Source organism: Elephantulus edwardii, unplaced genomic scaffold (genome assembly GCF_000299155.1).
Source record: "Elephantulus edwardii isolate Elephantulus edwardi_28Jun2011 unplaced genomic scaffold, EleEdw1.0 scaffold00146, whole genome shotgun sequence".
Classification (NCBI taxonomy): Eukaryota; Metazoa; Chordata; class Mammalia; order Macroscelidea; family Macroscelididae; genus Elephantulus; species Elephantulus edwardii.
Window position 1 is genome coordinate 5,753,339 of NW_006399896.1, and position 14,555 is coordinate 5,767,893.

The 14,555-nt window shown below is 49.6% G+C and overlaps 1 protein-coding gene and 1 pseudogene across 1 annotated transcript in view; both read left to right on the plus strand.

Annotated features, from left to right (window-relative positions):
- PPM1F (protein phosphatase, Mg2+/Mn2+ dependent, 1F) overlaps positions 1-6,725 on the plus strand; it is a 67,367-nt gene extending 60,642 nt beyond the window's left edge. Inside the window, exons 5-7 of the mRNA XM_006894602.1 lie at positions 752-895; positions 3,505-3,598; positions 6,406-6,725. Of these exons, the coding sequence (XP_006894664.1) occupies positions 752-895; positions 3,505-3,598; positions 6,406-6,725 (558 nt within the window). The remainder of the gene's footprint in view (positions 1-751; positions 896-3,504; positions 3,599-6,405) is intronic.
- Positions 6,726-9,173: 2,448 nt separating this feature from the next.
- LOC102845613 overlaps positions 9,174-14,555 on the plus strand; it is a 17,153-nt pseudogene continuing 11,771 nt past the window's right edge.

Consider the following 14,555-nt stretch of genomic DNA (forward strand, 5'->3'; position numbering starts at 1 on the left):
GGTCTGGCCACTCATAGTTTTTTAAATGCTTCTTAGATAAGAACTGATACAAATCCTGTTCCCAGTCTCCCACTTCTCCATCCTTTCTGACATCAGCCCTTCCTACACTCTCGCTCTGTCTCGCTCTGTGTGTGTGTGTGTGTGTGTGTGTGTGTGTGTGTCTCTCAAAAGAATCCCTTGAGGCTAGTGCAGATGGAGCAATTGGAAAGCAGCCCTTGGTCTGGGTGTCTACTCCAGCTGCCCTGCTGGAGAAGGATGGGCATCTCCTCCTGTGTGATTAACTGCCTCTGAAAACTCACCAGATAGTCAGCCGTGGCTCAGTTCCAACTCTACAGAACACAGCAATAACATAAGATACATGGGCTAAGTCTGGGAAGGTCAAACGTGGAGCTACCAAGTCTTGGGGAGCATGTCTCCCTTCTTCAGTAATGAGGAAGCTGTCTAAATGCTTGGTTTTAGGACCTTTACCAGCCAGTCCTGCACAGCTGGCTCACTCTCAACCTCCTATACCTAGTTGATTTCAGCCTCTCAGTTGTATCTTCTCTGGCCTGGCCAGCCTCCACTGGCCACCACATCTACCCTGCCCTGCATTGGCTCTGACTGTGTAATGAGGTGACTATGTGCAGACACCCAGCCGTGGAGTGATTGTGACCCTCTCCCCACCGCATTTACAGGAGACAGGCTCTCCCCTGAGTGCACAGAGCAGAGCCCCAACTCTGCAGTGGACTGACTATGTGCCCTTTCCCCACAGCGGCTGCAGAGTGGCACAACAGGTGTGTGTGTGCTCATCACTGGGAACACACTGCATATCGCCTGGCTTGGGGACTCGCAGGTCATCCTGGTGCAGCAGGGCCAGGTGGTGAAACTGATGGAGCCCCACAGGCCTGAGAGACAGGTGAGAACACCCCCACCCCACAGCCCAGGAGGTCTCCACAGCCCAGGAAGTCCCCACAATTGCGTGACTTGCCACCACAGCCCAGGCTGTCCCCAAACCCTACAGCGCAGTGACTCGCCACCTTGGTCCAGGCAGTCTCCACATAGCACAGTCCAGTGACTCCCCACCACAGCCCGGCATTCTCCATACCCCATAGCCCAGTGACCCCACCACGGCCCAGGCTTTCCCCACACCCCACTGACAGCTTGAAGACCCCCACCACTGCAGCCCAGGCTTTCCCCAGCCCCACACCTGAAAAGCAGGTGAACCCCCCCCTCAACGGCCCAGGCAGTCCCCAAGTCCCACATTTAAGCAACAGGGATTGGATTGGGAAGCCCTGGGCAGGGGACATTTACGAGGACATCCAAAGAGACTTCCTTAAGCTCCTTTAGAGGGATGGCCTTCCTGCCAGATACAAGTAGCCAGGGTCCCCTAAAACTTGAGGTGTTGACAGCCTGCATTCCCAGGGTTCTGTGTCCCTTTATCTGGGGAGACCCCCTGCCCTAGGACAGCCCAGCAAAAAAAAAGCTCTACTATGTAGAGCCAGAGAGGGCCAGGAGTGGTTATCTCTGGCTAGCAGTGGGGTGAGCATTATACTCTGCTGAGAAAGGGAGAACCTGCCCAAAGGACTTCCCAGGAAACTCCAGCAAGCTCTCACTCCCAAATGGGACTTACTTATAAGGCCCATACATGAGGCTGACCCTTCTGCCTTAGGCTGCAGCTCATCCCTGAGTGTGCCCTCAGATCAGATGGCAGTGCTCCTCAGTGGGGAAGCTCCTAGGTGTTTCCTGTCCACTCTCCATACACCAAGCAGTGACTCCCAGACAGTGTGTCTAGGCATCCAGCAGGAGTTTTCTGTGTCTACCACATGGTGCTGGTCCACCACATGGGCCACGTTTCTGTGCACCATTCAGGCCAGGGACCATGGCAGGTACCAAGCCTGTCCTTCTCCTCCCTCCACACCCCCCACCCCAGACCTTCTCAGTGGAACACCAGCCAGGGTCAGCAGCTACCCCATTTCCAGGGTGGGAGAGTCAGTGGTGGAGTATGTACATCTGTAGGGCACAGTTCCAAGAGAGTCCTCACAGGGGACAATGTCCCCATGACTGAGGCTCCTAGGAACATAGGGACCTCAGGTAAAGGGGGACCTCTCAGACCCCAGGGACCCAGCAAGGTCAGGAAAGGGGCTGCAGAAACAGGTGTTTGTGTTGCTGGACAGAGCTCTGCCCCTTTATCCATGGTAACCTAAGAAGTTAGAGGAATGAGGGCACCCTTTCACAGTGGCTCCAGGGCACAGGATGACAACTGGCATCCAGGAGCCTCAGACATAGCATGTCCTATCCGAGGGCATCAAGATTGGGGAGTCACACTGGTCTCCATACTCACTGCTTGGAGATGCATCACTGTCCTCATGTACTGGGCAGCCCAGGGAGGCTTGTCCAGGGGGCATGCACACACAGGGATGTCCACACCTTGCCCTGTGGTGGTTCCACATATCACAGAAGACCGTGACCCTCTTGTCAGAAGGGAGCCAAGGACCTGCTGCCTGACTCCAGGGCTCACTTTCTGTGGTCTCTGAGCACTCCCTGGCCCATCAGCTTAAGACTCTGTGGGCAGGGACACAAATGCCGCTCTACATACTCAAGGGTCTGCAATTAGAGTCCACTGGGAGGCACATCAGGAAAAAGATTAAGTCTTCTTGTAAAAAGCAAGCTGTGGCAGACCTATGTTGTGTGTTTCTCCTCTGACATGCACAGAGCCAGTATCAGCTGGTTTTCATGTTTTGTTTTGATTTTTAATTTTTATTCTCTATTATATTCAGAATGCATAGATTTTTCTATTTGTTGAATGTTGCAAATATCTTGTCAAAATAAAAAACTTAGAAACTTTTGAAAGGTTAGGTGCTTCTAGCTCAGGGCCTGTATGTAGTAAATGCATCACAATCAGGCTCTGTATAGCCATCCACGCCCCAGGATGGCTCAAATGGTGATGTGCTCAGCAGTGTGCATCACCCAAAGATGCCTTGGCAGGAAGTCCAGCCACACCAACCTTCTGGAATACACTCAGGGACACCATGGTTGAAGTGGCTTCCACAGTACCTACCGCTGATCATCACGCTCCCAAGATGTCCTCAGTGGCCCTCAGCAGCATATATTTGTTATGTATGTGCTTTGATTCACCTGACTACTCCTAAACTGGAAGCCATGGTGGCCTAGTGGTAAGACGCTGTACTACAATCCCAGAGGCATGCAGCTCAAATACACGAGTTGCTCCATTGGAAGAAGGATGGGCAATTTCTTCCCCAAGTGATTGATTTACTGGCTCTGAAAACCTGCTGGAGGGTCAGCTATGGGTCGGTTCCAACTAATATGCAGGCAACCACATTCCTGAACTGAAAACCATTTGGATTCTTTGTTACTTCACACTGTGTCAATAATGCATAGTTTGAGTATGGCTCTGGACCACTCAGCTATTTGCCAGTATGAAATTTTGAGTGTTGTCTCAGAAACCAGTGTGTTTTCCCAGGCAGTGGCCCATGGATACCCCTGACTCCAGCCTTCCTCCCACAGGATGAGAAGGAGCGCATTGAAGCACTGGGTGGCTTCGTATCCCACATGGACTGCTGGCGAGTCAACGGGACGCTGGCTGTCTCCAGAGCCATTGGTAAGAGAGTGGACACAGCTTCCCAGGAGCTGGGGAAAGGACAGCATGAGAAGGACTTGTGGTAGATGCAAGGTGTCTTAGGGAGCTCTGGTGGCCCAGCAGTAAGAAGCTGCGCTGTAACTTCAACTTGATGGCACACAACAACAACAGGGATGCCTTGGTGTCCAGGGGACAATGTAAGAAAGCAACACAAAGTGGGCAGCTAAAAACCACAGTTTGTTCTTTTTATTTATTTTGGCTTTTTACAATTCTTTCTTTCATAGCTTGAGAGCCATGAGCGACATCTGTCCCACCAGGTTCCCAGGACAACCAGCACTCTTTGGCTTGCAGCTCTGTCACTCTGATCTATGGCTTGCCTTCTCTCAGTGTATGTTCCCTGTGCCTCTAAGTCTCTATAAGGACACTGGCCATAGGATTTAGCATCCACTCTAATCCAAATAAGGAACTGTAGTGGCTTAATAGTAAGAAGTTGACTGCCAGCCCAAAGGCAGGTGGTTCAAATCCACCAGCTGCTACATGGGAGAAAGATGTACAGTCTCCTGCCATGTGATTTACTGCCTCTAAAAACTTGGTGGAGGGTCAGCTATGGGTCTGTTCCAACTCAATGATGATAAACAACTAATCTAAATACCCTCAACTTGATTGCATCTACAGAGACCCGAATTCCAAGTAAGGTGGCAGTCACAGGTGCTAGGGCCTACATTGTCCACATATGGTACTGGGAAGCTCAACTCAGCACAAGCTGAAGCTTCTGAGTCAGGCAAAAAGGAAAATCTGGTAAGGTTTAGAGAGTGTGATTGCAAACATCTTCATAGCACTCATCTTGCACAAATAATTGTACTTTGAATTATAAATAGATGCCTCAAGTGCAAACAGAAACTTGCACACCGCACTTTTCACAGTAGTCGAGAGGTGGAAATAGCACAGATGCTAGATGAACACAGGAGGCTGTAGCCATACCATGATGTACTTCTCGTTCAGAAAGAGAAATGAACCCCAGTGCAAGCCACATGGAGGTTAACTCCAAAACCAGCCTCTGAGCAAAATCAGGTTGTCAGACACCATAGGTCTTGCTAACAAGAAAGACACCTTGTCTTGTTGATAGAATAGGCAGATGCATAGAGACCTATACATGGTCTATTGTGGGTGGGCAAGGGTGGGAGGGAGGGAAAAGAGGAGTTTGGGAAGGGTGTGGATGGACACTGAGTGTCTGAACAGTGAGTCATTTGGAAAAGGACCACGTGCTGGTGACCCACACAGTGCATATAATGACTGTCACCAAACGCTGTGTGAAAAATGTTGAGGTGACAAATGTTACATATATTTTTACCAAAATAAAATTTTTTCTTTACAAGATTTCTTCAGAAAAAAACCTAGTGCTGGGTTATCATTTTGAAATATTGCGTAACTCTGGTTTCATCCATTTTGTTACATGCTGTCAAGTCAGAACCTAGCCATAGCTGACCTCAGAGGTAGTAAATCACCAGTCCTCCCACAGACCATCTGGTAGGTTAGAACTGCATGCCTTTGGGATTGCAGTGCAGCTTTTTACCACTAGGACACTAGAGCTCCCTTCATATTGGTTCTTTTTGTGGAAAGCTCTGAGTAGCATCTGCACTCACTCTTCTCTGAGCCCTCCCTTTGTAAACACCAGCCAGAAGCCTAATAGGCATAATTGGAGGTCACACCTTTCCTCTAGAACACCCTGGATTTGGCATTTGCCTCCCATACACTAGAGAAGTCTGTCCTTACAGTGCCTTCTTTCATGGCCCATTTTGCTACTTTTGCCCTTGTTTCTGGACAGAGTCAGAGGCCAGAAGGGACTGGGCCCCCAGACCACACGTGGCCATGGACTGTGTCCCACAGGACATAGCAGTGTAGGCATCTCCTACTGCAGGGGGTGGGGGATAGCTGGCCAACTGGGTAATGGTGGGTGTGCCATAGGGAGCAGGGAAACCAGCCAGAGCCCGTGGACCTGCATCAGGCCATGCGTGATGTACAGAATCTGCACAACACTTGGGAGTACCAAAGAGAAGCAAGTGTCTGCAGCCTTGCGTCAGCCTCAGGCCCCATCCCTAGTGGACACAGGACATCATTTTGTAAGGCTGTGGTGCCCAGTGCCCCTGAACCTTACCTGTGGACACATAGTGATGTCATGTATGTCAAGAAAGTACCTCATTAAGCAGGGTTTTCAGTAGCTGATTGTTTTGTTTTGTTCTAAGTGTTTTGCTTAGAGTGCATTGAATATATATTAGCAGATATGTTCTCACTCGGGCCATCTATTAGAACTGACTCGCAGATGACCCAGCAGATTTTCAGAGGTCATGCAGGAGATGGCCATCTTTCTCCCATGGAGTAGCTGGTAGATTCAAACCATATACCTTTGGCAGCATAGCTCCTTATCAGGAGCTCAGTAGATGATGTTTGCAACATGCCAGGCCTTGCCCAAGGACACAGGGATGTCACATTAACAGTTAAGGAAGAGCCTCGGTGGAATTTTTCAGTAGGTGGTTTGTGGGAGTTATCTAGGTCTTTCTTCCAGGGCATTCCTGAGTGGATGCCAAGTGCTAACCTTTAGGTCATCAGGGAGTAGCAGTCAGGGCCTCATTGTGTCCTTGCTTAGCTCTAAATAGCCATGAGGTTGCCAGCACTTCCTCAGCATGTGACATCCTGGGAAGTTCTCTCACAACTTTGTTCCTGACCAGAAACCACAGGGGACATTGGATGGTACTGAGCAAGAAGAAGCAGATGGGGAGAACTTGAAGGCGTGCTTCACCCTGACTCCAGCCTTTCTTCTCTGTGCTCAGGGGATGTATTCCAGAAGCCCTATGTGTCTGGGGAGGCAGACACAGCCTCCTGGGAGCTGACCGGTTCCGAGGACTACCTGATGCTTGCCTGTGATGGCTTCTTTGACTTCGTGCCCCCTCAAGAGGTCACAGGCCTTGTCCGGAGCCACTTGGCTCGGCAGCAGGGCTGTGGGCTCCACGTCGCTGAGGAGCTGGTGGCCACTGCCCGGGAGCAGGGCTCCCGTGACAACATCACTGTCTTAGTGGTCTTCCTCAGGGACCCCCAGAACCTGCTAGATGTGGGAGACTCAGCCCCTGCTCCCTCTGGCCAGGGAAGCTAAGGGGACCTGGGCCCGCTCACCCACCTGCTCCATGATGACCCTTCAGATGCCTTCGGAAGATGAGATGCAGCAGGCTGATCACAGACTGGGGATACCCTACCCATCTCAGAATGAAAAGACCTCCCCAAAGAGAAAGCGGCACTAGACATAACCCTATGTTAGGCAGGATGGCCACTGCTGAGCACTCCTTTGTGCAGCGTTTATGTGGGCAATGTGCCCTGGGGGCTAATGGAGAAGAGCCCGTGTCCACCACAAAGCAAAGCAATGACAGTGGCCCACACCTCCGTAGTTGCCCTGGGAGCAAGTGAAACGTGGTGGGTGTCTCAAGTGTGCAAGTGTGTATGCATGTGTGCGTGCATTTCCAGGGCAAAGTCTTAACTCAGATGCAGTATTTCAGGTTTTATCTTTGTGCCAAGGGCGACCTGCCGTATTGTATAACTTGAGCAGAGCTTAGCATTTATTTTGTTTTTCGAAAAGCTCATATATTTTTCACCTCCACTATATTTAGGGGAAATTTCCCCCCCGTATTACTGAAATTTTCTATTATTAATCACTAAATCAGGATGGAAACAAACCCCTTTTCAGGTGACACTGACAGGCCACCCAAGTGCCTTGCATAGTTGCCACCAGCTCTGGGAGTGGGCACTGCCAAGTTTTCACAGAAGCAGGAACACACACACAAAACCCTCTGCAGGAGTGTGTGGGTTTAACCAAGAATCTTCCAAGGGGAGTCCTTTGCATCTTTGCCATACAACTTAGCCCACAGGCCAGCTGTCCATAGTACAACCCTGCATAGGGAACATGGGTGGCTTTCTGGGGTATGCTAGCCCCCACACTCGACCTGTTGTCCACATCTCTGGCTGGAACACAGGTAGAGGAACCAAGTTCTGTGAGGGGGCCACTTAAGCATCTCCTCCTGCTGTTTGATCAGAATTTTCTAGAATACCTGCATCACTGTAGGTTTTAGTAGGAAATGGCTTAGTAATCAGGTGAGCTGTGGGTTGTATGTGGAAGTGGCACAGATGATCTCAGTGTTCCGAGTAGTTAATGAGTTCTGATTCCGATCCCTGGCCAAGCCCCTCAAGCATAGCCCCTCACTTCTCCCTGGCTCCTGCCAGTCCATGGCCTCATCTTGCCCCACAGCTGACCCACACTGGCATTTGTTTGTTTGTTTTTGTGGCTCCTTGGAGGTGAACATGGCAAAGCTTCATACTACTCAAGGCTAGTCTTTGGAAAGAGACATCATGAGGGTTAGTGAAGGAGAGGAAGACCCCCAACAAGATGGATTGACACAGTGACCGTATCAGTGGTAGCAAGGGTGGCATAGAATAGGACAGGGATCAGGGCAGCTATCCATTGACTCAGTAGTACCTAACAACAACCTTTCATGACCTGTGAGGAAGCAGTGTGTGTAATAGTGCACCCTCTAGGACCCCACAAGGCAGGAGTGACTCAGGGAGCATACAGAGTGAATGGGCATCAGGTGTGCATGTGTGAGGCCCAGGGAGGCTCAGCGCTACCAGTCAGACAGGTGGCCATGGGGGAGAACTACAGTGGGCAAGGCTGGCATTTGCTGTGGGTGACTTAGCTAACACTGGAATTGCTCAGAGAGGAGGCTTGAGTGCTTAGAAGCATTCAAAATGCATACCTGCTGCAGGCAGCCAGGCCCAGACAGCCTGTGCTTACAGACTGGTTTCAGGAGACACCAAGATCCCCAGAGGGGAGCAGGATGCAATGCTGGCCACAGCCTGGCCACCTGGGACTAGGAAATAACAGCCTTGGGCTCAGGTGCAGGCACCATCAGCACAGGCCTAGTTAACTCAGAAGGTACCTACATGCTGCTTGACCTAACCACTCTGCCGCTGACCGTAATAGGGAAACTGTAGCTTCCCCTTGTCACTCTCAGTTGGTCATGTTCAGGGTGCCACAGTTGCCATACTGCTGTGGTTCTGTTCACACTTGGCCCATGAATCTACTAGGAAATTACCACAGATAGGCTGGGAAGTCCTGTGTCCTCCTGTCCCCCTTAGCAGCAGTCATCACTGTCTTTGCCTTGGGGGAGGTGTTTGTGCCTGCACCTCAGCACCAACAGGCTTCTCATTTCCACCTGAGAGGCTGGGGGAGGGCAGCATTGTCCTGTAGTGCAGACCTTCCAGGTCACTGTCGCCACCTCAAGCCCTGCTTGGTACTGCACAGGCAGTGCCAACCTTACCTAACATATAGCAGCTTCTCTAGCAATTCTGAAGGTGCAGGGGTGCCTGGGGCAGAGCCTTGGGCACCTCCTCTCCATCCCTGCAGGGAAAGATGATGAAGTATTACTAGTATCAATTCTTAAAGTGAAGTGGACTGGAGAAGCCTTTTGCTGCAGATGGCAGCACTTTATATGGAACACAGACATGAGAGTAAGGGGGCACTGTTCTCAGCCAGTACCAGCTTCTGGGGTGCAGGATGAGGCCAGAGGGTGGGGAGCTGCCAGGAAGCTTGCAGGAACAGGAGATCCCAGGATGGGGAGGCCTCAAGATGGAGAGCTGCCAGGAGCCCTGCAAGGATGCTTTTGGTGCAGAATTTGTTCTAGGGAATCTCTCAGAAGCAGACAGCCCTGTGTAGGGTCAGCTCAACCGAGTTTTAAGCCAAAGTGGGGCTCAAGGGGAGTTGTACTGGGCTTTTTATGGGTCCTCTTAAGCATCCCACCCATCCCAGCTTTGCCAAACACGCCATGCTTTGCCAAACCAGGTCCACAGTGCAGCCGGGTCATTTCCCCTGTTTTTTGGAATAGGTTGGTCCACGTAAACAGCCCCCACCCAGGGAGCCCCCTTGTGCTAAGTATTAATAAACTGAATTCACAGCCCTTGCCTCCTCAGCTCTGTGCACTCAATGTGAAGCTGCCAGACTAACCACAGGTGATTTGCACAAGTGCAGCCTGGCTCAGGAGCACCCTGCACAGACCCCACGTCTGAATCTGAAGCCAGAGGTGGGAGGGATGGAACTACGGAGCACGGGGACTCCCAGCCTCTTCACTAACCATCCTATGTACATGTGGGGGCAGCCTCTTTACAAACATAACCACGTAGCCCCACTGCCTGCCAGTGTGCTGGCCACCCTCCCCAGCAGAGTACCCCATGCCTATCACGGGTGTGGAGAACATCACTTTGGGAGAGATCTCAAGAATGAGATGTCATTTCTGAAGGAGTTATTTATCCATGCCTCCTCCATTACCTTAGTTAATAAGCTAGGAGAGACTAGTCCTTGGAGTAGCTTGCTTGGAAAGGTGAAGGGTTAGATAACAGGAAAGAGGAAGACCCTTAACCAGGTAGATTTATAGTGACTGCAGCATTAGGCCCAATTGTGTCAGAGATTGTGAGGATGGCACAGGATAAAACAAAGTTCAAATCTGTTGTTCATAGGTTCACTGAGTCACAGACAGCACCTTTTAAATATTTGTCCTTGGTGTGAATTTAAAATGCTCTTTCCTAGAAGCACAGAGATGGAGCAGCAAGTGTAGCATGGTGCCTATTGTAGACCTAGAAAAGGAGAACCAGGGGCTCCGGCAGGGCAGAGGTGGGAGCTTGGGGTTGATGTCCTTTGCTTGGATGCAGAACTGATGTACTCCCTCATGACCCAAAAATGTCATTGTGGCATTTAGGCAAGGGAGGGTGCCCTCCCTAGGCAGACACATCAGCTTAGTTTGAATCTGCCAGTTTGTCTACTGGAAAAAGATGGGCAGTCTCCTGTGAAATGTACTGCCTTTGAAAACCCGGTGGAGGGTTAGCTCCCACTTAATGATACGTCACTCCCAAGGCCTCTCCCACCAGAGGCCTGAAAACCCAGTGTCAGTGTTCCTCAAACCACCCGGGTGACCTTGTTTCAGTAAGCCTTCTTCCAGAGGTTGCCAGTCTTCCAGGAATCTCGGTGAAGACACCAGGGCTGGAGGTGACAGTGGTAAGGTTGAAACCACAACCTGTGATAAGGTGGGTCTTGTAGCCCCAGAGGTCCATCTATCTGTCTGGCAGTGTCCTGCAGGCCACTTGAGGGGTTCGTTCACCAGTCAGCAGTTTATACATAATTTCCATCACCACCTGCCACAGACACTGTTTTCCAGATATCCCTTTCTTTGGTCCCAAGACACAGCCCCCAGCAACAAATCTGTGCAAGCTGACACCTCCGTCCGCCTCCCAGGGAGCAGGATGGCCTGGATACTGCTCAAACCTTGACTTGTCACTGAATGCAAGGAGTTCTTTTCAGAGTTGCCAGGAAGACTGGGGTTGCATAATCCAGAGTACTTTATGGCAGATCTGGGAGAGCAGAGAGAGTCCTCTCAGAAACTGCCTCCCTGTCTAAGAGCATGATCTTTGGTTTTTATATTTAGGTTAGGTGTCAGTCACATTCCAATTTACGGGATTTTTACATTCAAAAAGCAGTTTACGTAGTTATTAGTAAACAGTTTGTGATATAGTTTACATATGACTAAGAAAATACTGTTTGAAAAGGCAGATGCTGGGAGCTCTGGTGGCTTAGTGGCAAGAAGTTGCACTGCAATCCCAGAGATGTGAGGTTCAAATCCACCAGATGCTGTGCCGGAGAAGGAGAGACAATCTCCTGTACCAGTCAGATCTGATTTGACAGTACAAACACAAAAATAATAAATTTTTTTTTAAAAAAAGGTATATGCTAATTCAGAAAAGATGCATTTTCCCTCCTGATAGACAATATAAGATGCAGTTTATATATAACAGAGTACATTTCCCTTCTTGATAAACAGGCAGTTTAAAGTACATTACTAAAGAGAAGTAGGATTATAGGGCAAAGCAGCCAATTTTGCAGGCTGGAGGCAACTGATGTCAGTTTTACAGCTATACAATATGGCTGAACAATCCTGAACTTAATATCACCTTTTCAAGGTCCTTCAGCCACTGACCCCTCCAAATGGTGGGCATCTATTCAAAATTCCCTCAGCTCCCTACCCACATTTCCAATCCAAGTGGGGTGACCATGGGGTATAGAGGTCATGCAAAATCATCCACTGAGCAGGCCCCCAACCTGGCCCATGCCCCCTCCATGTCTTTCTCATACCTGGCATTGTCCCCACTACTACTCTGGCCCCTAGTCTCCCTGCCTTGCCCCTAGTCACTCAACCAGATCTCGCCTGCCTTGAACTGCTGCAGCATCTTCCACTTCCCTCCCTCAGCATCTCTCCCCTTATAGCATCTGCTCCTTTTCCCCCAGCATCTGGCCCCCATTCCCAGAATCTGCTCTTTCCTCTTAAAATATTTGCTTTCCTCCAGCATGTAATCCCCATGCCCTTTCTCCAGCATTGACCCCTACTCCCCTTTAACAGTATCTGACCCAGCTCTCCCCAGCATCTGACACACACCTCACCCCTCTCCTCTAGCATCTCTCACCACCTCACATTGGCTGCCTTTGCTTAATGCTAACCTTCCCCTCAGCCCCCTAGTCCTTACCCAATCTGGGTTCTCCCTGCCCCCAACAGCTTTGCACCTCCTGTTACCCCAAACTCTCAGCCCTCACAAGCCAGTTGTAAGTATGTGCTGTCTGGATTGTTCCCAAGTTAGTTGCTCCATGTTGAGATCTCTCTTAAGTAACCATACTACAATCTCTGCCATGTCCCTGCTGTCCCCTGTCTGGCTACTCATCACAGAAGGGCACTCATTTGCCAGACTAGGCAGCATGATGCCAGGGAGGCATTCATACTGGCAAGACCATCCAAACTTGGATCCAAATGATAGAACCAAAGTCAATGGTCTGGTTCAAGCAGGCTCTGACACTTTCCTATTATCCCTAATGAAATGTACAAAGAGCTGGAGATAGGAAAGCAAAGGAGAAGTACATGGTCTGCATTTCTCAGGCTGGAAGGAAAAAATGCAAGTCTCAAGTTGCAATACTGAGGGATTCTATGGTAAAAATCTTGAATGGTGCAGGAAGCAATAAAAAATGGAAGAAGGTCTCCACAAATAACCACCCTGCATGCGTCTCTGCAAATGTCAGCCCAGCCTGCCTGCATCTCTGCATGTCCGGTCAATTAAGTAGGTACCTGACTTAAAAAATTCTTAGTGTGTCCCTGGACTGGTCTCTTGCCTGGAACACTAGACCACAGGACCTCTGCCAGGTGGGGTCCCACCCCCTCTGACTGGAGGCAGTCGGCACTGCCCTCTGGACACCTGAACAGGCCTTATCTGGCTACAGGGACACTCCCACTGTCTGGAAGCCCACTGTGCCTTTTCCTAGAAGTCCCAACCCTACTGCCTGGAAGTCCCACCTCACCACCAGGAAGTCCCGCTTGTGCCACCAGGAGGCCCTGGACCCACCATCTAGGCCTTGGCCCTATAGCCTGGACTCCCTAACCCCAATGCCTGGAGGATGACCCACTACCACCCCACTGAACTGCACCAGAAAAATCAGTATCACAAGTGGACCCATTTCATTTCCTCTTACCTCCAAAAATGTGAGCTGCTTTTAGCCCAGAGCACCTTGGACTGGCCTAGCTACAGCAGTTGTCTGACAAAGAAGGCTGCTAATTCACAGGCTTTTTCTCTCCCAAACAGAAGCAAATCTTCCCTTGAGTCAGAAGTTCAGCAAGAAACCCAGGCAGGGTAGCTGCCCCACCCTCTGGAACAGTGACATCAGATCAAGAGCCTGGTATTGCCTGCGGCATGAAACACTCTACTACAACAAGGTCATGTAAGAAACATACTACCTCACATGCTACACAAGCAAGATGTCACACACACAAGCACACACCCCCCAAAAGTGACACAGTATCAGTGGATTTCCTGAAGCCAGAAAGTCTGGCAGAACTTTCTGACACAGAATTTAAAAGAACAGTGATTATTTTCAGTTGGTGAAAGACGAAGAAATACAGGACACTGCAGGCAAAAATCAAGAGCAGCTTAAAAAAAAATAATCCAAAACAAGGCAGATAAAACAAGAGGCATAACAGGCTCTGGAAAAAACAAGAAACCACAATCCAAAATATGAGGACCAATGTTTCAGATACTGTCAACATGATGGAGGGACACATGAACAGAGTTGAAGAGATGGAACAAAGAACCAGTGAAATAGAGGATAAAATTGTCACCACTGATCTGCTAGAACAGAAAGCAGAATCATAAGGGAAGAAAAATAAAACCTAAGAATAATGTGGGACACCATCAAGAGAAATAACATGTGCTGATATCAGAATACCGGAACAGGAAGAAGCAAGTAAAAGCACTGGAAAAGTTGTGGAAGAATTACTAGAAGAAAACTTCCCAGGCATAATGAAGAATGAGAGAATATATATTCAAGAAGATGAGCAAACACTGTATTGAATTGACCCCAAAGAAAAACATCAAGGCATATCAGAGTAAAATTTGCAAGAATCAAACAGAAAGAGAGAATTCTGAAAGCAGAAGGGAAGAAACAGAGCAGATAAGATTAAGTGCTGATTTCTCAGCAGAAACCATGCAAGCAGGAAGACAGTGGAATGACATATCAAATACTTAAAGAACACAACTATGAATCAAGACTATTGTACCCAGAAAAACTGTCCATCAAATATGAAGGAGAGATCAAGATATTCTCAGAAAAACAGAACCTAAGGGAGTTTGGAAAAACAAGACCAACATTGTAGGAAACACTGAGACAACCTTCTTACAGAGGTGCCACAGAAAGCAGGATGGACCAAAGTAATTAGCAACACACCAAAAAGAACAAAATGATAGCAATAAAACCTTGCCTCTCGAGCGCGAGGGCGACGCAGCACGAGGGCGAGGCCACCAGACCGGGGAACGCCAGGGGAAGGCACGCCGCCGCCCGCCAGACCGGGGGAACGCC